The following is a 26,753-nucleotide window of genomic DNA, read 5'->3' as shown; positions in this document are numbered from 1 at the left end:
CCTGAACTTATAGTTCCAAGGTAACAGGAACCATGGAGCTCACTCATGCATTACAATATTATTTCAATAGCATAATACTTTAAAACTGGCTTAGTGGTTTGAAAAGAACTAATACAGCAACTTTATGATATGCACACAAAAGAAGTTTAAACTGTGAATTCATTCTGGTCATTTTTAATGATACACAGAATTACAATGCATAGATGAGCTCTGATATTTTCATATGAGTCCATGGTAAAATACAGCCATGAACTCTGAATTGATAAAGTATAGCAGAACTTTGTCAGATAGGAAAATTATCTTACATATTTTATGGCTAGGTGAGATATTACTTATTAACTTCTTTAAAAAATAATACACGAATCGAATGACATTGGTATTCATGTTAGTTCAAAGGGCTTCCCTGTCTGTCACATACATCATAGTCTGGAACTCTGAGGTAAGTAACCATGAAATGGTCATTTTAAGTCTTAAGTGCTATGAATAGCATTTGCTCTAGGGTCTGTAAATCTTATTTTTTTTTTACAAAATGCTTCTTTTTTAGAAGAAATCTTTGTTCTAAAGAATATTTAAATGTTGCTTTAACAAAACATGATAGTGATAACAAAGTCAGTCAGTTTTTGAATAATTTGGGAGTTTAAAGTGCTTTCTTTTTTGGTAGACTTAGAAAATCTCTGAGCATTGTACTTTACCATTATGCAAATTTGACTTAAAAATTGAAGCTACAAAAGATAGAATATTAAATGCTGCCTCGCTTTTCCAAAATATTAAGCTTTCAGGAAAGCCACTGATTAGGAAATATGAAACCATAGTTTAGAGGACAGCAGCTGTACAAAAGCAATATAATGTAATACATATAAAAATTATCTCATCCAGCAAGTAAGTGATAGAAAGATGGAAGTCAGTTTTAAGAATTTTTGATTCCCAGCAAAAAACCAAGCTCTGGGCCTCAGAATGAAGCTACTATGTGAATATTTTGGTCATTAAAAAATTGCCCAAAATGGATGGAGGCAGCTACTTCTAAGCATGCAAACATATTTTACAAAGAAATGAATATTCTCACATGTTAAATTTGAAAACCTAACTTTACAAATGCAATGTTATTACTGGATGCTCCTGATTACAATAAGATACAACGGTTAACCTAAGAGTCTGCCATTAGCCATCTGCCATTGGGAAACTGAACCACACTAGTGACAAGAGGAAAGGCAGGAAGCATGCCAGCTTGGAGCTGCATTTCTGCAACTAAAACATAGCTTTTTCTCTCGTCTCAGTTGCTGGGGAACTCTGAGGGCTTTGATCGGTATTTTCACTCCTCACATGTCAATCATACAAATGACTGAGAAGTGGAATACGCTAAGGAGACAAGTTTTTCTCTAAAATTGTCTTTGTGATGTCAAGCTCCTGGTATTCTAGAATGACAGGCATGACAGAAATAAGCAATTACATCAGAAATAGAAGCAATCTATGAATATAGCATTATGTAACAAATCAACAATTGGGAAATTGCTCACATTTCACATGAATTTTCATAGTAATAAAATATTTCATTTTAATATAAATATGCTAAAATCAATCATGTATTTTTCTGCTTATATTATTTTATTTTTGTTTTACACTGAAATTACAGAAACAACCTATAAGTTGAATTCTTCATAGGCTGAAACTAACAATCTTTATGATTCTTTCTTTCCAACATTGGTTAGTGATTAAAGGTAAGAATAAGGCAAAACTGCATTCAAGCAAGTAGGTGTCCACCTTCAAGAAAGGTAAGGCTTTGGGAGCTATTTCACATGTAAAAAGATAGTTTGACATATGCACTCCCAGATTTGAAATGAAGTGGTCAGTCAATACAATTAACAAAAATTTGTAGCTAAATCAGAAGTCAATGTATCTCAGTATGAAGAGTATAGAAATTCTTACAAAACCACAGATAAAGGAGAAAGGCATAAATTCTAGTACCAGTCATGTACCATTGCCTTCAGCAATCCATACTTAAATTATTTCAAAGTCATTCCCTAAAAATCTGTGCAAATCCAAGTGCTCCTTGTGCAGTGTTTTTTGCTTATCATCAAATATTTCTGAAACTGACAGTGCTTAAGATTATGTAAAAATTCTCTCAAGATCCAACTCAAATGCTCCAAGTGAAGAGAACATCAGATGATGTCACCTTTTTCAGGAGCTTGGTGCACTTTTTGGCTCCAGCCTGGTGTCTCCTACCACATACACCTCTCATTTCCTTCATTGTGTACATCATGTCCCTCACACTGCACTGAGTTATTTTAGGATAATGAATATATTTGACATCCCCGACCTGCTATATGCTGAGGAATGCTGTATAAAATGGTACATGAGGCAAGGCCCTCTAAGACTACAAGTGGAGTTCTCTCTGATAGTGCCCTGTATTTGAACTATGTATATGCCAATTAGTCATTAAACAAATACATTTGATTAAAATTGCTACATCTTAGTGAATACTAGGAGCTCATCAGCACAATATGGAGATTGAATTAATAGCTACTGTGGGGTGATTTGACATTTTCAATATTCCTACAACTAAAGACTTTGCAAATGAAGGCTAATATTAGTATTTTGGTCTGGCTCAATTATAAACAATCCTTCATTAGGCTTTTTTTCCCTTCAAAGCATTACTGTGGAAGTTTTTCTGGGTAAAATCTGCTCTCACTTCTCACAGCACACAGTTGTTCAAGAGACTCAGTGCTCTCTTGGTTCAGTACTGTGCACAAAGCACAGCAGAATTTATAAGCTCCTTCCACTTAACAATTATGAATGAAATACACAGAAAAAAGAAGGGGTTGGACTTCTAAACACAATAGAGCAAAACCAAAATGAAAATCCATTTGGCATCAGTTATATTTTTAACATCACAGAGCACTTTAATCCAATATGAAACCTATTTGGGATGACTGTTGAACAAATCCAGTTTATGATTATCTGTTGCAAGATGTCAGACTCTGGCATGGATTTTCCTACTTCTAAGGATAAAGGATGAGGAATAATTTGGGTTGAGCACAATTATTGTTTACAAGTATTGATAGGAAGTCAATGAGATTGCAACTACTATGATACAAAACAGTAGGATATAAAGGAGAAAGTTCAAGCAGGCTAGATATCCCAGAACACCAGTGTAAAATGAGAGGTTAAAGTTCCCCAAACAGGGTATGTATGAATAACTTTTCTAGGTTTTCTTAATGTTATTTTGTTTGAGGTTTTAGTCTGACAAAGTACTGTACTTTAATATTGTCTGTATGCCGTAATCTTGGGCCTCCAGCAAAAATACGTTGAAATTTCTAGAATAAATAATAGCTTTTAAAATCAAGCATTGTGTTCCCTGCAGGTGGGATGTGTTCATTTACCTACCCTCTAATAACACAACCTAAAGGTCACCTTGTATCTGTAGCTGCCCTGACAGTGTCCCACATTTTCACCATCCCTCTACCTGGCTTAAGTGCTTCTTTGTCTTTCCAAAACCAGTTTGTAAATAATATCACAGAATACAATCTACCATAATTTATTTGTTTGTGATTATCTCCCAACAGATGCGAACTTTGCTAAGAGGTGGAACACAGCATATTCTTATCTGTATGTTAAAAATTAACTCTATGCTTGACTCATAATAGCTGAATGTGAAGGCACGTGCACCTGTAATCCCAACACTGTGGGAGGTGGAGGCAGAATGATGATAAATTCAAGCCAGCCTGGGTAATTTAGAAACTTAGCAAGGCCCTGTGTTAAAAGTCAAATAGTTCAGTGACAAAGCACTGAGTTCAATCCACAGTATCACACTCCCTCTACAAATGCTTTGTTCTTTGATATAAGAAAGTGTTCAGAACCATGTACTCCAGGGTGGTGTGCAATGCTTTTGTAGAAGTAATTCATACTCAAACAAGTCAACTAATGTGAATCTGTGTAGGCTCTGTGTTGCAAAAAGAGAACAGATAAGGAAGAAGGTCACCATGATGCAAATGATGTAAACTTGTCTGCCTTGGTGGTAGGCAGATCCCTGAGGGACCCAGGTCCCTCCCCTCCATGGCATAAAACACAGTAGCTCAAGGGTTCAACATGGCAGCTCACTTGCTTGTTCTTGCACTTTTGGGTGAATCTTCATGAAGAAAAGCAGGTTCTAGGTAAGAATAGCTCTACTGCTTTTACCATTGTTATGCTGCTTGTCCAGTGGGGAATGATGGAGACTTAGCAAATTCGAAATTATTAATCTCATCAACTTTAAAACTTGGTGAAGACTTTGTGATCTGGTTTAGGCAATGAATTCACCAGAAACTGGTTCTAGAAGACTACATGGCATGAACACATCAGTTATTTTGGTTTGGCATATCTGTGATCATTCAGTATAATTATCTTACCATGCCCAAAGGAACTGCTCCACAGGACTTCTCTTTGAAATTTTAACTTCCTGTATTTGCCTATTTATATAAATGTTTGGTTGCAAAACTTTAAATGATAGATAGACACCACTGGTTAGAAGCATGCTACATCATACAACAATCCATTTTTTAATGTACGAAAGTACATAATGCCCCTTGAGCACTGTATTTATGTGAACACTAGAGAATACAAGATTAAGAATGCACACATTTAAGAAGAGGAGGGAAAGGGAAGTGAAGGAGAATAATGATGGTGCATGTTATCAAAGTATTTTATGCATGTATATATATGCCAAAATAAAATCTACTATTCTGTATAATATACATGCACTACAAAGATTGAAAAGATTGGGAACATACATCGCAAAAATGCACTGATATTTCATGGTCAAATACACAGTATTTCAGTAGAGCTTGGTAGAAACCTTGTAAAGAGCAGTGTAGATGACAAAAGACCATATCTTTCCTTTTACTATGCAGTGAGACAAAGTTTCTTTAAAAGGGCCATGGAATTCATGAACCCAGGAATAAAGAAGTAAATACACTTATCAGCCTGGGATCTTAGGGGCAAGAATCAGAAATAAGAAGGCTTGGTTCCATTGCTTCTTATTTGCAAGATCTTGAAGAAGTTATTTAGCTATGTTAATTTCTTAATTTTTAAGACTTTATCCATAGGGTTAAAATAAGGTTCCAGGGTATAAATATTTGCAGTTACTTCTAAAGGGGTTTTTAAAAGCACATTTACAGAAGTTATGGATATCATTCCTGAGGGATTGTACCTACTTTTGCATCTTAGAGGGGCATAAAGATTAAACAAAAGATAAAAATAATCTTCAATATTTGACAAGCTAACTTAAGTAAGGAAAGAGACAGTTTCTCTACACTGATCCAGGCAGGGAGTGGATTAGTGTTTGGAAGTTACGAGGTGACAGGCTTCAGCTTAACATGAAGCTAAGTTTTATTAAACATATACCTGTCCAACCACGAGAGGGGTTGATATGCAAAGTAACAATTCCCTGCTATGGGACAAGTGCAAGGAAAGGTTAGCTGACAGTCTGTCAAGGATGCTGCATAAAGAATTCTTGCCTTGGATGGCAGAGTCACTAGGTAATCACTAAGGTCTCATCCAAATGTTGCAGTTTTAAAATACCATTATCATGAAAAGTTAGGTGCATAAAAATGAAAGGAGCTTGAGAATGACTTGTTGGAAGATAACAATAAGAAGAAACAACAATTAATTCTATGATCAAAGGTTTGTGGTGCTTCCCCAACTCATGAAAATAAAGAGTAAAATGATCCATTTGCATTTTGGTGGGAGGGAAGTGCTGTGTCATTTTACAGTTATTTGTCTTTTCTCAATTTATTTCACAATAGTAAGATATACAAATATTATAAGTTTTAAAATTAGCACGAAATGTAATGATTGAAAAAGTATAAAATAAGCATAACTCTTAGAAGTCATAATGATCACGTCATTTAAATGCAAATGTAATTTATAAACAGGATCAAGTCATGTCTAAGCAAATGGAGTATTTGAATAATTTTAAAATTTTATTTTAATTAATACTTGGATATTATGTATTAGTGGTATATATAAAATAATACAATACAATAAATAAAATAAATAAACATTTTTTGCATACTAGCTGCAACTTTGGTCTCCAAGAAAATCAAAGAGTAATATATAAAAAGCTCATTCCAGTTCACTTTCAATCTCAGTTACTTTATTTGGAGCATAAGACTTGCAAGTCTGCCAAATTCATTTTGTCAAAAGTAAGTGATTTTCTAAAGTGGTTTTGGACCTTTTCCTCAAACACAGGGATCTGACCTTGCTCCAGTAATTCTGTGTTAACTCTCTCTCTTAGTAAGAGTACTCTATCTTCTCATGATGGACTAATTTGCTCAGACACAGGAAGGGAACATCCTATCTACCAAACTAGTAAGCTCCTGCCACAACCGACCTGGGAGAATCACTAAGCCTTTCTCCTACAATCCAAGTATGGACTCTTTCATTGAAAATTCCTGAAGGCTGGTGCATATCCCTTCCAGGTTAAAAGCAATAATATCTACATTGAAAAGTACTGCTTTATTAGATGAATACATTACTCAATAAAAGATATTGTGAAGTTTTGGAACAGATAATATCTGCTTTTCTTTCCAAAGTGGATTCTGTAGGCAAAAAAGATATGTATAGACCTCAAGAACATATCCTGACAGAAATGGACAAGATATTAACTGCACTTATTTAAATTATTCAATAGAACTTGTTTCCTTAAATTGAAAGACTGTATCATGACATTGAATGAGTTGGTACCATTGGGGTGGTGACATGAAGCCAAAGGATGATGGCAATCATGATTCAAAAAAGTCCTTAAAATGTGAGTACAAGTACCACTTCAATTTTTTTGCATGAATATCAGATTGCCAGCATTTTCCAAAGAGGAGAAATCAGCATCTATGGAGCATACAAATGCTTTCAGCATAGTAATATTCTCCTTAAGCTATTCCAAAAAATGTTTAGTGCAGATGATCTGATTAAGCAGAAAGCTTGTATTTGTGAGGGAAAGAAACAGAAGCCCATCTGGAAGAGCCACACCATTCATCCTATACCCTGAATCCCAGTTACAGGGGTGAAGGTTAATGCACGTTTTTATGGCAGCAAACTGCAAATAAATAAAAAATTATCTATTTTTCTTTTACTCACCACACACACATAATTCCAAATTTTGCTAAGATGCTTTTAGTTTTATCTTTCTTCATTATAATGTTTATTAATTCAAAATTTTGCTACCGTAACTTACCAAAGGTCAGAAAGAAATTAGTAGAGTTCAGCACCATATTAGCAAGAAATGTGTTAATATCATTTAAATATTTAGTTGGAGACAAAGATATTGAAAAGGCAACTACGAACTTTCAAATTGAACTTCAAGTATAAAGAAACACGGGACACATACTCATTTTCACTAGCAATTACATGTCAACATCTCAAAAATTAAATTCGTCTTAGAAAATGGTATATTTTTCCTTTTCCTTTCTTCTCCGTACCTGAACCAAGGTTATTAATATATATATATATATATATATATATATATATATATATTTATTATTCAAGGGATGTAGCCAAAGGTAGAAAAATAAACTTACTCCTATTTATCACAAAACTGTATAAATCAGGCTGCAAAATACCATGACTTTCTTTTATCTTGACATAAGTAGAAATGGAACACAGAGTTTCCACTTTTCATTAGAGTTCAAATCTATAACCTCTGAAATATAAAATTTTAAATTATGAAATAACTTTAAGTATTGCACTAGGGAAGGTTATAACTGACCATATAGATGTAAAACGGAATGATTTTCTGAAAATAAGCTTATGTGCCCGCAAAGTCCTATTATTTAGGGCTGATTTCTACAATGTCTATGAACTACATGAATGAAGCCTTCAAGACTAAATTCCCAGCACAAAGTTTTAAGGCTGTTATGTGGATCCTCTTCTCAGCATATCATATCTTCTACTCATTATTAAGTTTATCAAAGAAAAATCAGTTCTGCTCTCTAGTCCGGAGTCACAAACGTATTAGCAACTTTTAGCGTACTGAGGTCCATAATAAAATTTTATCAATCTGGTCAACTACAGAGAAGCACAACTTCATAGTTAGAGTTGGATTTTGGGCCTTTTGTAGGTTTTTAAATTTTTTAAATTTTTATCACAGATTGCTTATTTGTTCTGGTTGAACCCAAAATAAATCTGCACAGACACCTTGGTGGCATTTTCACTTTATGACCATGCAGTATTTAATAAAGTTCGCCTTGCCTCATTCAAAGTATGAGATTATTATCTTACAGGAAGAGTTTTTAAATAATGACCAGAAATACTACGAATTTCTGATAAGTACATCTATTTGTAAACCAGCTGCTGTAAAATCAGTTCATTTTTATGAGGAAGGCATTTTATCCCTTTATCTGGCAAAAATTGTATATCCTGACAGTGCTAATATGCCTTTTTTTTTTCATTTGTTTTGGTCTCTTTAACAGAAAAATAATCTTAGCACAAAACTTAATAAAATTCTGTTATAAAAAATTCCATCTGAATTTATGCTGCAAAATTAAATTATGGAGCAGAAACTGAACAAAAGATGGTATCTATTATATTTCTATATTCAGGAGCAAAAGAGCAGTGAAGGTGATTTGCAAACTGTAGAATATATAAAAATATAATGGCATTATTTTCTCAAGTAGCTGGGAAGATACATATCATTTTGAAAGTACATAAACTCAAGAGGATGAGACTAGAATTTTTCAATTTGAAAAAATATGGTGATATCATTCAACTTACACTGAAGAGTGACAAATTCAGAAAGAGTGTAGATTTAGAAAGTTTTTTGAAAATAGTACATAGCAAACTCATTTTGTGACTTTGTTACTATTTAATATTCATTCTATCTTATTGCAAAATATTCAAAGTAGTAAGATTTAGTAAGATATCAAAATGAAAAGTGGAAAATAAGCAGTAAGTGTAATGATATAAAATAGAGCTAGGAATGAAGTGTGTATATATATTTATAAAATGCCAATTCTGTATTTATGGTAGATGGAACACAGAATTGACCTTGGAATTTTTAGTAGTTTCTATATTATGCAAACTACAAAGAACATGCATGCACACACAGTCACAGACAGCCTCTCACAGGCTACACCAGGCTTTGCAGAATCAGAAACAAGCTCAACATTGACCACATTAGAATGGAAGTGACTTCAAAAAACTCACAAAGAGGGATGTTTACATGGAAGTAAATAATGGCTTGACCACATGGATGGACCGTGAGAATATTACGCTACAAAAAGAAGCCATTCAGAAAAGATTGCATATTACTTTATTCTACTTGTATAAAATGTTGAAAATAGGCAAAAGTTATTGCCAACAGCTGGGGGGGGGGATGTCACAGAAGAGACTGCTAATGGAGGGAGGTCTTTTTGGGGGTGATAAACAGTTGCTAAAATTATCAGGAGATGATCACACAACTCTGTGACTGTATTAAGAGCTAATGAATTGTGTATTAGATTTTACAGATTATAAGTACATGTGAAGCATATTTTAAAAAGGCACTAACAGGTAACAATATCCTTCCGCTATCAAACTTAAGCGTGTGCTGGAATCACCTGGAGACCTCATTCAAGCCCTGTCACTAGTGCTATTCTTAGAGACTCTGCTCCATTAGCTCTTAGGCAAGGCTTGAGAGAGTGCGTTTCTGGCAAGCTCCTGAGCAGTGCTGATGCTGTGTATATTGTGATGCTCACTGAGAGCCAAGCCAACAAATAGAAATAACTGAAGGGCCTGTCCTTTACTTTCCTCAGTACAGTTTGAGGGTATCAAAACTTAGTAAAAACACCGCTGTGGAAAACCACCATGGCAAAGAACAATCACCACCACACAACAACTCCAGCAACTCTAGCACCATTCAATGTTTATAGTCCTTAGGAGTCAACAAGTACCAGTTAATTAAGTACCACTTAATTGCTTTAAGTGATCTTTATTTATTTTAGTCACCACAACATCCTTATATGGATGCCTGAACTGCCATGAGGACACTGGTATAATTACTTCAACTCATGTCCCATGTGCTTATTAGACCTGGCTACTTATTTATATTTCTCTGCCTAGCTCTCTGTCTCTTCTCTTTCTCAATATCGTCAATTTATATCCATATATATATATATATATATATATATATTATTAACTAATCTAAGAACTTTGAGAATTTAATTCCCAGTGCTCACATGTACAAAAACTAGGGAATTTAATGCCAATCATTTTCCTTTAACACTGTGCTGTACTTACTCTTTGTTACATACTGAGGCATCGGCTCTCTGTTGAGACTATCTAATTAGTAGCTTTTGAGTATTCAGCACTGTGAATCTCCCAAACAATGCTGCACTACTTCAGAAATGTAACCTATGATTTGTTAGAACTAATAAACTACCAATTTTGCAAATGAGATGCTTTATAAAGTATATTCTTGATCCTAAAATGATAGTATTCACACTCATTTGGATTCTGCAATGCTTACTTCATGGAAGTGAATGGGCTATAATTGTGTATAATATGTCTTGCCCATGGAGCTTTTGACCATTATCTTTCGGTCATAAATGTATTATCCTGGGAACTTAAACTTCTCCATCATGTGTGATCTTCCAATCAGGAGAGAAGCTTGCCATTTTTTGGCTGCTTTTCCATGCACAGTTGGCTCTCAGACAAGCTTTCATTAGACACTGGCCTGTGGACTAAGGACTGGAGCAGCAGAGGCCAACTTCAAATTAGAAGTGGGCTGATATCCTGCTATGACAGGCCATGCTCATCAGAGCTGCACTCTGCTGGAAAGCAAAAATGTTTAGACAGCACACTCACAGTATATTAATGTAATACTCTTGGCTTCATTTTTATGTTTTTTGAGGACAAACACAACAGGCACATCAGATATATGAATTCATGTATGAATTCATCACTGACTAGCAGAAGACTAATTGTTCAGAGAGTGCTTGTGGAAAAAATCATTAAGGGTGTAAATGAATGAGATTTGGATTGACTTCCTTGATTCTCCTGTTTCAATCTTCCAGAGATACAGCAGTCTTCCTAGGTTTTGGACTAACTTGTCTATTGACTCAGGCCTTGGCTGGCTGCATCTCTGGTTTCTTTGAAACCAAACCCTTTCTATGACTAGTTTCTACTAATCCCAATTTTCCAAGTACAAAGGCATCAATCATCTTCCTACTCAGCTAATTTTTTGTTTGTGTTTCAGCAGGCCGTTTCTTTCTCTTCTTTAAAGTAGACTTTTGCTCCCTCTCTGCTAAAATTCTCATTCGTGTCACAGGTTCCTGTCAAAACATCAGGTATTTTTCTATCCAAACTCCAGGGACACTCCTGTCCTATTTCCCTGTGCCTTCATTTAACAGAAAACAAATCAAAAAAAATTCTTGAGGCTGTCGCTTCTCATTCCTTCTTCTAGAACTTGACTTTAACACAATAGACCAAAATTTTTAAATGCTAGAATTCTTTCATAAACTTCAATTATATGAAAAAAAAATTATCATATATGAAACATTAAAATTGAGACAATGGAAGTAGATACTGTGATGAGAAATAAATATTTAGGGAGGTGTGCACTCCCAATTATATTCCTGTGAAAATATAAATTATATAAAATATTTCTCACTCATCAAATTGACCTAAACTCCTATGGTATAAGGAGTGAAGCATATGGAAAAATGGGAACACAGGAGCATGGCTTGACCTAGAAACAGACACATTTTGAGAATAATGAATGTTGCAGGATATAGTAAAATTGAAAATGTAAATATCTTGCCATCCAATCTATTAATAGGCTTATCTACTCAACAGTTGTTACCTGTGTATTATAGATATACATATGAACATGTCCATTGTTAGTTTACTGACTAGTAATACTGTGAATAGTACAACTGTAAATACCAGAAAAAAACCTAATATTAAAATATCAGATGTTTAGTAGTAAAATATCAGAGAAAACCTAACATTTAATGCAAGAATAGACAAATTGTGATCTTACCTGAGAGTATACAAACAGAAAGGAGAAAGTTAGATCTCATATATAAACATAAATCCCTAAAACATACTAGCCAAAGACAGTAAGTTCTTCATTGTGACACATTACATCATTAATGACAGCAAAAATACCTGAAAAATGTGATGAATGAATTAGCACTATTCCTAGTTTTACCTACTTAAGTGGTCTAAAGTCAGAAATTCCTAACCCCTTGCTACATACATAAATCATACTCATTATGAAAACATGTCATAGGCTATGTTGCCTAGAAATCCCTGCCCCAAGGGCACCATGAGTCTTGTTGTACTCTAAAATACTATAATAATTTTTCTTGTTATACATGTAGCCTCATCTATCTCATATTATACTTTTGAGGATTAACACAAGTTCCTGTGTAAATATTTAGTGTCATTCTTAGGGCACAGTAAGTGTTTATTGATTATTAGCTGCTATTGTGCGTACAAATTTATCTCTTCCCTTGTTTAGCATGTGCTTTAGCTTGAATCTGGAGTGTTCTCCAAAGTTTTGTATGTTATAGTTTAGACTGTGGTGCCACCAGGAGTTAGTAGAATCTTTAGGATGTGGGGCTCACAGGAAGGAAGGAAAGAGGGGAGGATGTTGGGGCATTCCCATGAGGAGGATGTTGGCCTTTTCCCATCTCTTTGCTTCCTGAGCACCTGAGATGAACAGCCTTTCATATGCTCTCTTACCATGATGTGTTGCGCTGTCACAGACCTAAAACACTGGGATAAGTACTATCGGACTAGAACATCTAAAACCATGACTCCAAATAAAGCATTTTAAAGTTGATTACCCCAAGGTATTTTGGTATGGGAACACAAAATTAACTACAGTGATACAGAAAATTGCTGTCAAGAAGAGGACTCATTGCTGTAACTGAACCTGAGAATATAATTTAGAAGCCTTTGTTTTGTGAGAAGAATTGTAAAGAGTTTGGAGAAAATAAAGCCTAGATTGTTGTAAGCAGAGTTTAGTAGGTGATTTTGCTGGCACCAGAATGCGGACAGGCTGTGTTCATAAGGTTTCAGATGGAAATAAAGACTCTGTTGAAAACTGGACTAGAGGCCACCATGCTACACTGCGTCAAAGAACTTGGCCACATTTTGTTCATTCCCTAAGACTTTGGCAGGCTGTTTAAAGGAGATAGGCAGGCTTCTCTGGCAAAGGAAATTTGAAGGCAGCACTGTGTTCAGGAAGTACCATGAGTGTGACCCGCTGCTTTTAGGAAGATGTACAAATAAAAACAGGAGCAAAAAAGGAGCACAATGAAAAAAAAACAAAAAACAAAAAACAAACAAACAAACAAACAAACAAAAAAAAAAAAACCTTGAAACCCCTGCAGTTTGGCCAGAAAAGGAGAAGTGAAATGGTCTTGTCACATAAGGTGCAGTTGCTGAAGTGAACAGCACTCTTAAAAGGAAGCCAGATATCTTCCTGAGAGAGTTAAATATATCATATTATACTGACACACGCATATCCATGCTTAACGCAGAACAATTCATAATAGTTAGATGTTTGAGGCAGACAATATGTACATCAAGAGATGGATGGTAAAGAATGTGCTCTGTATACACACAGTGGAGCAATATTCTGCCATAAAGACGAATAAATTTGAGTAATTTGTCGGAAAATGAATGCGCCTTGAGACCATAATGTTAGGTGAAATAAATTACACATGTACTTTGAAATATCACATGATTTCTGTTATATGAGAAACCCAGAATATAAATTAAAGGGAATAATAAAAGGTAATGGGAAACAGAACTTTTGCAAAAAGGACAGGGACCAAATGATGGAAGAAAGGGGAGGGAGTACAGGAGAAGGGGACAAAAAGAAATGAAAAGTGTCACATGCATGCACCACAATGAATGTAATCATTACATCCTGAAAACATTTGCTAATAAAAAAACACTTAAAAAATAAAAAGTATCACATTGCAACCAACATTTTATAAAATTGATGTGCACTAATAAAATATATTAAAAGAAAATTTAAAAATCCAGTATTTTGCATTGAGACTGTAAAAAAGATGCCTTGAGAGAAATCTCAGGAATTAACGAGTCCTGACCCATAGATGACTCAAACACTGTATGTACAAATTCCTAGAGACTTTCTTTTAAGAATGTTCTGAGTCACTCTGCTTATACAGGGTATCCTAGAAAATTGTTTCTCTAGGATTCATTTTCCATATTCAGCCATGAAGAAAGTTAGAAGTCTTCATTCCAGTAACTATGGCTGTAGTGGACCTTAGAGCCTGTGAATATGTCAGGTCTTGGCATTACCCATAAGATGCTGATTTTGCAGGCATGGAGAATGGAAGGGTTGTGGAGTCATGAGGTGTCCACTGAGATTTCAAAGGGAGGCCATCAGGTAAACTTTCTGCAAGCAATTGGATGTGTGAAGTGCTGAGAGTGAAGTCAAAGCTCCTTAGAGATCTAGGAATGAGAGATGCCAGAAACATGGACTGCGTACCACGGGAAGATGCAGGCAGTGAACTGAGCCAGATCAAAGTGTGGTGAAATGGGCTGCAGACAGGAAGGCCATATGGGTGAGGGTACCCAAGACCTTCAAAGCTCACATCATGACACCATGTACTTTGCTTATAAAGTATAGAGTGGTAAGATTCAATATTTTTATGCTAAGTTTTGATTTTGCTTTGGCCTGATGTCTATTATTTTCCTGTTCTTCTCTTTTGGAATAGAAATATTTCTCTTGCACTACAGTATCTTGGAAGTATAGAACTTTCTTTTTGATTTTTATAGGAGTTCACAGTTAAGAGTTTACTTTGCATCTCAAAGGACATTGAACTGAACATTTAAGATTTTGGCAACTTGGAGACAGTAAGTGCACTGGGTTTGGGGTTTTCTCCAAAGGTTCACGTGTTAAAAGCTTGGCCACCTGTGGGGCTACTGGAAGGTGATGGAATATTCAGAATGTGTGACCCAGAAGAAGGAAGTTAGGTCACTGGGAGCATGGACTTGATGAGAATAGTGAGACCTTGCAAACTTGTCTCTCTTTGCTTCCTGGTTTCATGAGATGAGAAGTTCTCTGTGCCACATGCTACCACAATTACATGCTACTTTGCCAACAGGCCTCAAAAGAATGGAGTCATTAACCACAGACTGAAACCTCTGACACCATGAACCCAAATAGATCCTTCTTCTTTATAAGTTGATTTTGCCAGCTATTTGTTACAGTGACAGAAAGCTGACTAATACAGCTATCATGCAGATACTCAAACGATGTTTACTTTTGACTCATGAAAATACCAATGTTATGTTTCTGCTAATGATTCATATACCAGTTTTCTTCTGAAAATGGGACTCCTGATATATTATTATACCTACCTAGCCAATAAAGTCTGTGGCATTCAAGAATGGAACATTCAGTTTTCATTGATGGGGTGCTGAGACAATGCATCTTGAGAACCAAGAAGAATACTAATTCCTACTTCATATTCCCTTTCCTTGAAAATAAGACCTAATCAGAGATCAAAAATGTCAGGCCCCAATAGCCTACCTTCCCCTTATCTCCCATTACAGAGTAGTCCCAGAGCAAGAGAATAGAAAGGTTTAATTAGCATTACATTGATCATCACCATGGCCAGTCTTTAATTACAACTGAAGTTCATTTCCCTGTTAGGTCTGATTGTTGAGGACACAAGGTGCATAGCAGGCTGCTGGATTCCCTGATGCTGTCAATGGGACTCTCATAAGAATTCTAAGCATTCTGGTCCACAGGCAGTGAGAAATAGTGCTGCCCTTTAGAACCAAGTATTAAAATACAGCAATTTTTACTCTGAGACTTTGAAAGCTAGAGGAATCCTCTACATGGAGGAATTTTATAGTATATTTTTAGAAAAACACGGAATAGGGAAAAATAAGCAGAGTAGGGACAGGGAGACAGTTGGAGACACTGGTAATGTTGATCAAGCAGTGCCTACCACATCTACCGAGTGGTGAGACTTTAAATAAATGATCTCATTTAACACACCTTCAGGAAAGAGAGTGTGTATTATCACTACCCTGAAGACAGAAAACTGAGGTCTGGAGATTAATTAACTTCTCTAAAGTTATATAAATAATTAGTGCTAGAAAAGGGACTTAAGAATTTGAATTTAAAAATCTAAGTAGCAAAAGTTAAGTTTATTTGTTTCAATTACATTCATATATGTGATTGAATTTCCTTAAATTGAATTATATTGAGAAGCTCCTCCATACATGTATATGGCTGATCCTCAGTGGTTTCAGGAATTGATTAGAGTAGTTTCCCTGGCATGATGTTTATACAGTTGTTGTCCGCTGTTGATGAGGTCACAAGTCTGAAGTCACTAGGAGAAGGAAGCAAATACTGTGCATACCATACAAATACAGGCAAGACATAGACCTCCGAACAACTGTCTTTCTTCTAACAGAACAATGTGACAATGTACTTTGCCACATATTAATATAGGGAGAGAATTCCCTAAAGTGAAAATCTGCATTTTGTTAGGTTGAAAGCTCCTCAAGGGTCACTCTTTAGTTTCTCCAGTAAAAGAAATCCTTTGCTGCTTCTGGGGAAAACTTACTCAAAGATACCCACTCCAACATGACTTTCAGGGAAGTATATTTTTATAGTTTTTCTGCCTAATTTTAGTGAAACAACTATATCCTAAATGGCACCAGTTTTCATGTAATTATTAACTAGGATGGAGATATGGCCTTGAGTCACATGGTAAGCACACTACTGAAATTCTGAAGGGAACAGGTAACAGCAATAATGGGAAAACTCTCCCTGATTATGCTACTGTCCAAAATGTCTTTTCAGAAAGTCAATGTACAGCTGCAAACTTCAAAGTCAATGTACAGCTGCAATGCTTCTAATTCTCTTTAATATTTGAAGAAGATGCTATAAAATAGCAACTCTTTTCAAACTGGTGCAATTAGCTAAAGAAAGAGAAATAGGCTGAAAACAAGACTAAAGAAGAATGAAAGGATGGCACTTTTGTATTTTAGCAACAAATGGACTACACTGCTGTAAAAGTGAGCCCCACAAGGGAATATGTCATCAAAAATACAATACTACTAATGTCAATGGATTAAAGGTTACTCATTTACAAAGCAACATATTTCATCAATTATGTTCCTCTCACATATACATTCAGATGCAACATGTCGAGAATGTGACATTCAACAAGATAAAATTCAGTAGGCTGTTAAGTCATTAGTCTCTCTTACGAAGCCAATATTTACCTAAGAAAATAATAATGAAAGTCCCTTATTTTAAAGGTGAAAACAAATTGGACACTGTAACTTATCCTGAGCCACCTTACTATAATGACATGGGAACTGTCTTAATTTTACAGAGCTAACATCAAATGACAGATTGCTAGAGCAATGTAGCAGCAGATAAATAAAAGACCCCCAGGCAACATGAAGTTACCCTGCTACATAGTAAACACACACAATGTCAGAATTCCTGTTCAAAGAAATAAATGTGCAATGCATGTTTTAAAACTGCTTTTTTGTGCCAATGAAATTTCTCAGGCAAATCAAATTTATTGTTTTCTTTCTTTAAAGACTAATTCTTATAATCTATTAATCAAATCAAAATTTGAAGACATCTACTAAATTTTTTTTTCTGGAAATGTAGAGAAAATGTGTTTCTTAACATTCAAAAGAGATTCTCTAGTTGAAATTGGGTGTTGACTCTGTGTTCTGCCTTTTAAAAGAAAATGACAGAACCCCAAATCTTGCCAATTACTTATCCATGATTCATAAACGTCTGCTGCAGATGATTAAGGAAAACTCTGGCCACACATTAAAAGAAATTCAAAGAAATTCAGAATTAAAAGAAAGGATAGATACTTCAATCTGCTGGTATTTTAGAGCCATTAATGTCAATTACTAACAAATTAAAACTGGATTAATTAAAGCTGACTTTAGCCAACTGGTTCTCAACTCTTAGTTTTTTCCCAGAGGACTCTGGCCTCCTCTCATTGTTTTTCTTTCTTTCTTTCTTTCTTTCTTTCTTTCTTTCTTTCTTTCTTTCTTGCTTGCTTGTCTTCCTTCTTTCCTTCCTTCCTTTCCTTCTTTCCATCTTACCTTCCTTTCTTTCTTCCTTCTTTCTTTTATTTTTTCTATCATTCTAGTGGTCAATGAATGTTGAGAATCATGGCTTTGATCTTTCTTTTTTTTTTTTTATTTTGTCTTTTTCATTTTTATCGGTACCAGGGATCAAACTCACGACTGCCTGTTTGCAAGGCAGGCGCTTATGCCGCTGAGCTAAATCCCCAGCCCCTGGCTTTGATCTTTCAATACAGGCAAGCATCAAACACCGTGACATAGTGTGACCCCTCCAGTTGCCTTGTTAGCTCTCCAATATCAAGGGGCTCTTCTGCCATTTCAAACATGAAATGATAACTACAGGCCTATAACATGAGGGTTAGTCATAGTTTCTGGGAGTAAAGGAAGGAACAGAGGAAAATCAATCCCTACTCCAGTGGAGCTCATTATGGGGAGGGGACTTCTGAATAAGCATTCAGATGAAGCTTTAGGTACTGATTTTCATCCACAACCATGGATAACTTGAAACTGTTATTGAGATTATGACAATACAACAGAAAACGTTTCATATAGATGAGGATAAACTATAATCAGGAAAACAGCAATAATAGGATAACCTTGGGGAATTAAAAAATATCCAGAGGCAATAGCCTACAAAGCAACTGAAATATTCTAAGGTAAACAAAACTGCAACTGGTGTTGAGTAAAATGACAAATTAGAATAAATTCAAAAATAACTTTTTAAAGGCCATTTTATAACACTGATTTTTTAAAAGTTTCAGGGTTATACCGCAAAGCCATTAAAATTTTAGATCCTTGGATCCAACTCAGATCTTCTCAATTATAATTCATAAGGGAGCTAAACATGGGTAGTTCAAACAATCTTCAGAAGCAGTTGTGATGTGCATTTTAAGGCCACTTTGGATGTCAGGACTTCCCAGATGGTGAATGAGCAGCTGGGCAAACCTTGGCAAAACTGTGAAACTGGAAAATACTTCCCCAACTACCTGGCAGTTAACCAGAGTCAAGCAACAATTTAAGAGGGTTTCATTTATAAAACACTGCTTCAGGAGGTGCAAGAATATATAGTACCTATGGGATTTTGATGCCCAGTGCTGCTGGCTCCCAGCTTCCCTCAGTCCAGTTCCATCAGGGTGGGGCTGATGGTAGAAACCAGCAATTTCATAACCCAATTTGAAATGAAAAGTGGAAGAAGCCATTCATAAGCACTGTCAGAAGCATTAGCATTCTTGGGGACAAACACTGCAGACAGCCAGTTTTTCATCCAGCCTTGGGTGACAGTTCCAATTTGCCTGTCCCCCAGAGCAGTTGGGGTAGCCAAAAATTCAGCAGAGCAGTCATGAAAAGCTGAGAGTTATTAAACTCCCACACATCACAGGGTGACGTGGGTGACCTACAAGAGCTTAGTGGAAACACTGTAAAATATGGGGTAGGTTTGAGTACTCCTGAACCTGAGTATGTTTCCCACTCTCTATCAGCAGAGGTTAGAAACTGTCTTGGTTATTTTTCACTAGTTGCTGAGACAAAATACCTGATACCTAAAATGAAGGAAGGAAAGTTTTATTTAGCTTACAATCTATGGAGGTTTCAGTCCATACTCAGCTGGCTCCAAGACAGGGTGCATGACTAAGGGGCAACTGTTCATGGCAGTCACAAGTGACAAGAGCAAACAGCGTGGAAAGGGAAAAAACACACCTCTTTCCTTCCCTTATATTGTTTGCCGGCTCCGCCTCTGGACAGGTGCAGCCCTCACAATGCCAATCTTTGCTCTAGACAACAAACCAATCACAAATGCGAGATTCAGCTGCCTCCCTGACTGCATGAGGTTCGGGGGGGGGGGTGGTCATCCAAACAGAAACCATAACATAAACCACCTTGGATTCAGTGGCTTATTAACAGTATATGAGCCATCACTGACTGGGTACCAGGCTGCTCTGACAGTGGATGGCTCTAGGAAGTAAGAATGAAACTATTCTCTCAGGACATGATTAAAAACAAAACTTTTAAAAAGATGAGGAAAAACTATGATATAAAAGCAGAAAAGTTATTTAAAAAGTTATAGAAAAGCAGAAAGGAGAAGAAAGCATTCCCCTGTGGACACTTCTGAATTTCTTCAACTCCTATTTAATCTTATTCTGGGTGAGACACCATGCATGTTGTGTAGATACAATTGTTACTTATGGTAGAAAAGTTTGAAGTAAGAGTTTGCATTCCACTCATAGAGGTAGAGTATGTTTTTATGCCTCAGGCTTTCATCAGACTTCTCTGGTTCTGCAAACAGTCTTGAATTTCTATAAGTATGTGATTTATTTTTGATGCCTTATATTTTTCCTAATATGTTTGAAATAATGAAATACATTACCAAATAATTTTGAGTGATGTCAATTCATTCCATTTGTATAAATAACATTAAAGCACACCTAAAAGAATATGTTACTGTGCAGGTGCTAATATGAAGCCTCTGCCAAAACACTCTAGAGCCATGCTTCATTATTTATAAAGTGAAATTTTTAACGTGGCTCCTTGAGTGAAATTTTTAACGTGGCTCAAATTCTATAATTATTTGTAATGGCATGCAATGATACACACAATAAAAATGTTCATAAGAAACCAATCCAGGCTTATTTTAATGAATACAACTTTCTATCAATAGCACAGAATTTGTAAACAGGTCACATGCATGGCTTTAAAGTGCTACTGTTTTGTGGGTTTTTTTTTTTTTTTTTTTTTTTTTTTTTTGTACAGGGATTGAACTCACAACCTCACATTTATCAGGCAGGCACTTGTGGCACTGAGTTATAGCCCCAGTCTAAAATATTATTTAAAGAGATTATTTCTTAAGTAGATAAAACATTACATTTGGAACTCTGTTTGCCAGAACACTTTAATACACGGTATTGAAGTCAAGCCTATGTCACAATGCTTTTGAAAACAAAAAAATACAAAGGTCATGATTACCTAGATTTTATCATACTTGTAAACTCAGAATTCTAACTCTGTGAAACCTGGTGTTGTTTTATCCATCAAAGATTAACTTACTATGAGAGACTGTTCTAATCATTGTACATACATCTATTCATTTAATCCTCAAGACACACCTACAAAGTTAAATTAGTTACAAAGTTAATATAGTTACAATTGTTTTACAGAAGAGGGAACTGCAGGCATCACGTGGTGACTACCTTGTCTAAGAAACTAAGATGTAATAAGCACTTAATTTATTTAAGGCTAGTAAGTGGCAGACAATTTGACAAACTGAGTTCGGCAGGCTAAAATTTCCTCATTCTGACCTACTTTGTTATGGTGCATGGTCTGTTGAACCTACGCATTTCTATCATGAGGCAGAATACCCCAAGAGGGGATGAAGGCACTTCTTTTATTTTTTTTTAAAGTCTCATTTCTTTAAAATATATACACACAGAGAGAGACAAATCTGCACACTGTTATGTAAACTTTACATACACAAAATGGAAGGATAAATTTGATGAATTTGAAATTTAGAAAAAAAAGGAGAAAGTATTACCAGAGTAGTAGGAATATAGAATTAAAGCTAACTAGCATTTTTAGGTTAAATTTCCAATACTTTTTTTTTAGAATTCCAAGATAAATATCTATAAATGGTATGTTGTGAGCAGATGTGTTGCACATTCAGTGTTGATTGTGAATGATTTTATCCAATATAAAGATACGTGTTTTTGTGTTTTAATACACCCTATAGTTACTTATTGGAGGACTACCTTCTTTCTAATTTAAAAGGAGCTTCCACAGCTTAAACAGGTAATAATTTCACCCTCCAAATAATTTGTGAGTTAAATTGCTTTAGTTCCACGGCAACCTTGCCCTACAGTACAGTGCGGTCTTCATAGCCTCCCCAAGCACCTTTGTTCCTCTTTTCTTCTGTTCTTTATCTGCACTTTAGGAGATTTTGTACTCAGATTCAGAAATTTTCCTGTTAATGCTGAGAGACTACTTTTGAAAGAAATTTTTATACCAACCAAATAGGAATAATATGGCTGAGATGTCCATGTCAGGCCTCTCAAACATCCTTATTCACTTATCAAAAATTATGATAGAACTCCTCCGCACAATGAAAATGCCAAGAGACACGAGATGGTGTAAAATAGAAGACTTCAGAAACTTCTCATTAGTGGAGAAACAGACAGGCAGAACAAGCTCAGGCGAGCATCAGTGTCTCCCCTCAAAAACTGCAGCCATGAAAAGAAAAGTAGGAGGTACTGCCATACCAGTTGAGCAGCAGCCCCTGCATGCGCTCACAGTACAGTGCTTTCTGGGGTCCCCGGCCTCCCTCACACTTCTGGGGTGCTTCTCAGCTAGTCTTTGCAGCAAAGAGATGATTCACTTAACTTTTAAATTAACATGTGTCCTTGCTGATAGACATTGTGAAGAGGCACTTTTTCCTTTCCATTACAGCTTTGTCTTGAGATTTAATTACTGTGGAAATGAATCAAGACACATGACTTGGGGCACAGCATTTTAAATGTCGGCTGTAACAATATTAATTCTCTATTTTACAGTATCAATGTCATTCTGTCTTTACAATGAGTAATAAGAAAATAATGTTAGGAAGGAAGTTACCCACTTAGAGCCTATGCAGGTCATAGGAAGAGGACGTGAGTTGCAATTTGGAAAGGCTTTGTTTGGATAGTGACTTAGTTTTATTTTGCACATTCTCATAGCCACTTACATGTCAAGAAAATATATGTACTATGTGTCACATGTGAGATGTTCAGAGCCTTTTAACTTTTGCTAAAAGCTAAGGAACTAAAGAAATATGCCCTCTATGTACATTATTAATACCTGCACACCCATGTTCCCTTTCCTTACTTAAAATAAGTAGGATGAATAGTAAAAATCACTTTATCTCTCATTCCATGAGCTACAAACCATAGAAACACAGTGAAGTTACTGTTTACTCCTCTAGCAATATTTTTTTTAAGCAAACAATAATCTCAACATGATCTTGACCTAAAAGAGGCCTTAAGGTAGTGGGTTACCTTCTCATACAGTCCAGTGCTCGGATGAAGAAGTCCTTGTGCAGCTGGTGTTCATCCCTCAAGATCGAGCACTGTTCCAGCGTCACTGACATGGACGTCCTGTCTTTGGCACTTTTACAGCAGGTGAAACGAATACCATTTAGTTTGCGACAAATCTGAGAGACAGGTAGGAAAACAGTTTATTGTTCTCGTGTATTATTCAAGCATCGGCTTCTATGTACTTTCAGTGTCAGCACAGAAAGCTATGATTTCTGGTTTACATTCAGTTATTAAAGCCATTTGGATCTAGCTGCACTCTAAAGTTTTAAAAAGTTTACCTTTTCATTCCAAGGTAAGACTGGGAAGAGAGAGAGCTAGGTTTATTTAGCACTTTGCACATGAGTTGTGGGATGGTTGAAGCCACAGGGGATGGGAAACATCCAGCAGAGAACACAATGGTACCCAGAAAGAGGAGGGACTGCAGCAGATGAGGATGACAATCATAGCTTATGGGGAGAAGCAACAAGTCCAGTAAGAAAAGAGAAAGCCTGATGTTGGGTGAATTGGACACTGGCTTTAAATTTTAACCAGCTAGCAACATGGTACTTTACTTTTAAGAAACTTGTGTAGACTTGGCTGTAGGTTACAATATTTTAAGCATGGGCATGGTATAAGATGAGAAAACCATCTAGTAGAATACTGTAAGTGGCCACCATGCTTTACACATCTACTCTGTGCCAGGTACAACACTATCAAATTTTATGCAGATTTTCCCTTGTACTGAACTGGACATGAACCCAGAAGGAAGTATATTTTATGCCTGTTTCACAGACTGGAAAACTGAGGTTCAGAGAGCTCAAGTAACTTGCACACCACAGAGCAGAACCAGAGTACAAGTATGATATATTTATGTCCAAAGACCAGATCTTTAAATTCTGTTAGGTTCAGCTTCCCTCTACACAATTCTTTCCCTTTGGCATTAAGATTTCAATTTTCAATTGTTATTCCAGTTTTGTTATTCCAATAGTCTCCTGTCTTATTGCCTCATGGTTAGTAAGTTAGTAAGTGAATCATTGCTTTTCTTTTCCTGCCACTCCAGGATAGGTTTCTAGTATAAGATGCTACTAACCACCTGCAGCATCAACAATGCTAAATGATGTACACTTAAAATAAGTTATATGTGCAGTAAAAATCTATTTTATTATCAGCCACCAAAGAGGTTTTAAAAGTTGCCTGCTTTGAAGAAAAGATGATAGGATTTTTATGAAGGTTTTTAAAGCATCTTTTAATTCTGATACTTATAGTAGGATTCATACACCTCTATTAATTTAGACCTTCATTGCTTCTAATTTAAATAAAAGTGACTATAGAAACATGAGGGTACTACTTCACTATGTAATCTTTATTTTCATTTGGAAAATTTTAATCCTTTAAAATAAATAGTTAACTCACACTTTTAAAAGCTTGACTATATCCACAGTAATAAATAGATCTTAATAGATGCTTTTTGAGATATGATTTTTAAAAAGAATTCAGATTCTTTAAAATTTACTCTTTGCATTATATGTACCTTTCCTACTAAAGATAGTGTTCCAAATTTAAAGTAAAGTGAAGATGGGAGCAGTTTCATCAGAGTATAGAAATGAAGGTCTTAATTTCTGTATTTCTACAGCTCTAGAACTGTACAAGCTTGATTTAGCACACTTGATTAGTATCTTTCTTCTCTGTGCTAGCATTTTTATCATTTAAATTAAATTGAGATAAAACCAAGTAACTTTATGTTTCAATTTGGATGTAAAATACTAACACAAGCTATATTTCATTAAATAAGATTTAAAGAGTAGAAGAAAAAGAGACATAAATAAAAACTTGTTGAAAAACATCTAAAGGGTTTTGTATGCTTCTTCATTTTGAGAGTATTGTTTAGTTCTTTTGTTTACAAATACAATCTTGACACTGAGATGCCATTCTACTGAAATATGTAACTGATGATAATTAATAACTGTGTTCAATTTTAAACTGTGTAGAAGTCATATGTGATTATTATATACCATCCAAAAATATTTTAGAAATACATGGGATTTATAGGAAAATATATATTCAGTCAAATGGAAAAATAAATCTAATACAAAATACACATTAATGTTTGTTGGTATGAGTCCTTGTCTACATAATTTCACAATATGTGTATCTTACATACTTACATGTTTCCATGAAGGAAGGCCTTGGCAAACAATCAAACTACCTTAATGCTATCACGTTATTAGTAAGACAGAAAAAATAACTTACAATCTACCACGTGAGAATTATTAATCATAGTATTTTTGAAGACCCAAAAGCAGCCACACTGGGGAAGCACTCTTACAAGTGGCCTTTACATTAGGCACGAAGATGCTAAGTTTAAATGAGCTGCCTGAAAACAACACCTCTTATTGTTACCTTGATTTTCCCTGGGACACCAAAGGTATGAAGGAAAACTTTCTTCTGCTTTGCTCCTGCTAAATTACTTAAAATAATCTCCCGGTAGAATATCTTTTAGTTTCTTCCAGAGAAGAATGAGTAATATTGGATTATGATTGAGCCACAGCCAGTCAAGAAGACAGTCTGTTTTAGATGCTACTGATGACACTAGAAGCTTGCTTAACCTAAGATACAAATTATAACACTGCAGAAAACACATAAATGTCATACATCATAGATCTCTCCAGTGTGCCTTTCCCAGTGCAAGGATGCTCCCCTAAAGAAAATTCTTTGGGTCTGAAGTTTTGATAAATTTCATATGAGTTACACCTCATGGTTGCCAGGAAAGAGCTTAAAAAATACAGGTGTAATTCTCTCTCATTCTACAGAAATCTACAATGGAAAAATAGACAGATCTTCCACCCTAAGGGTACCATTAAGTGAGAGCAAACCACACAAAATACAGCTCATTACCCCAAGATCAATCCATCAGTAATAAATTCTATGCCAATATCTAAATTAACAAACACATTTACAAGCTCATTATCTGAACAATATGTCCAGAAGCCTTATTGAAGCTGTGAGTTAGAGATCTGATAACCACATTCTGTTGAAACCATATGTCTCTAGAGCTACAGATCAAAATTCTGGGTGATACAGGAAACTCAGTTGCCCTCTCAGAGGGCAACCAGCAATACCAAGAAAATCGCATCTAATTCATTTGAACCCCAGACTGACAGATCTATCCCAGAATGGTAAGAGTAGATAAGGAGCACGATTCATTCTTGTTGAGTGTTTCTCCCTCATCTGTATGCTCTTGCCTACCGCCAGGACTACCAACCAGATGACAATGCCTCTTTCCCCGAGTAATAGGGATGATACCGTTAACCCACAGTGCACAGGCTGGACCGTGCCTAATAGATAACAGATAATGCATGCTGTGGTGGAAAATGAGATTTGACATGAGTGCTCACCGTTGCAGCCAGCCACATGATTTCTACATTCTTTCTTTTTTTGGCTTGAATATTTTGATGAAGATTTTCTAGTAATCCTTTTAAGTCATTTTGTTCTTGAAAATGTGAAATGTCTGAAGGTGGGGTAAAAAGGAGAGAAAAATGAAACAGTGTTAGCATTATGCTACCCAAGTAAATTTCTTCAGCAAATGCAACTTGCAAGAGAGCAAGTGTCGTTTGGAGTCAGGAGTATCTGACGGCAATATCAATCCTCCCA

The 26,753-nt window shown here is 35.7% G+C and overlaps 1 protein-coding gene across 7 annotated transcripts in view; it reads right to left on the bottom strand.

Moving 5' to 3' along the window:
* Positions 1-26,753, bottom strand: part of Inpp4b (inositol polyphosphate-4-phosphatase type II B) — a 765,962-nt gene that overhangs the window by 75,548 nt on the left and 663,661 nt on the right. For all 7 annotated transcript variants that reach the window (XM_063260829.1, XM_063260831.1, XM_063260834.1 and 4 more), the window contains 2 exons: positions 26,498-26,610; positions 23,085-23,239 (listed from right to left, as the gene is read on the bottom strand). In XM_063260829.1, the coding sequence (XP_063116899.1) occupies positions 23,085-23,239; positions 26,498-26,610 (268 nt within the window). The remainder of the gene's footprint in view (positions 1-23,084; positions 23,240-26,497; positions 26,611-26,753) is intronic.

Source organism: Cavia porcellus, unplaced genomic scaffold, assembly GCF_034190915.1.
Source record: "Cavia porcellus strain 051 isolate PalLab524CR breed Dunkin Hartley unplaced genomic scaffold, mCavPor4.1 scaffold_14, whole genome shotgun sequence".
In the NCBI taxonomy this organism is placed as follows: domain Eukaryota; kingdom Metazoa; phylum Chordata; class Mammalia; order Rodentia; family Caviidae; genus Cavia; species Cavia porcellus.
This window is presented reverse-complemented; position numbering and strand designations above follow the sequence as displayed.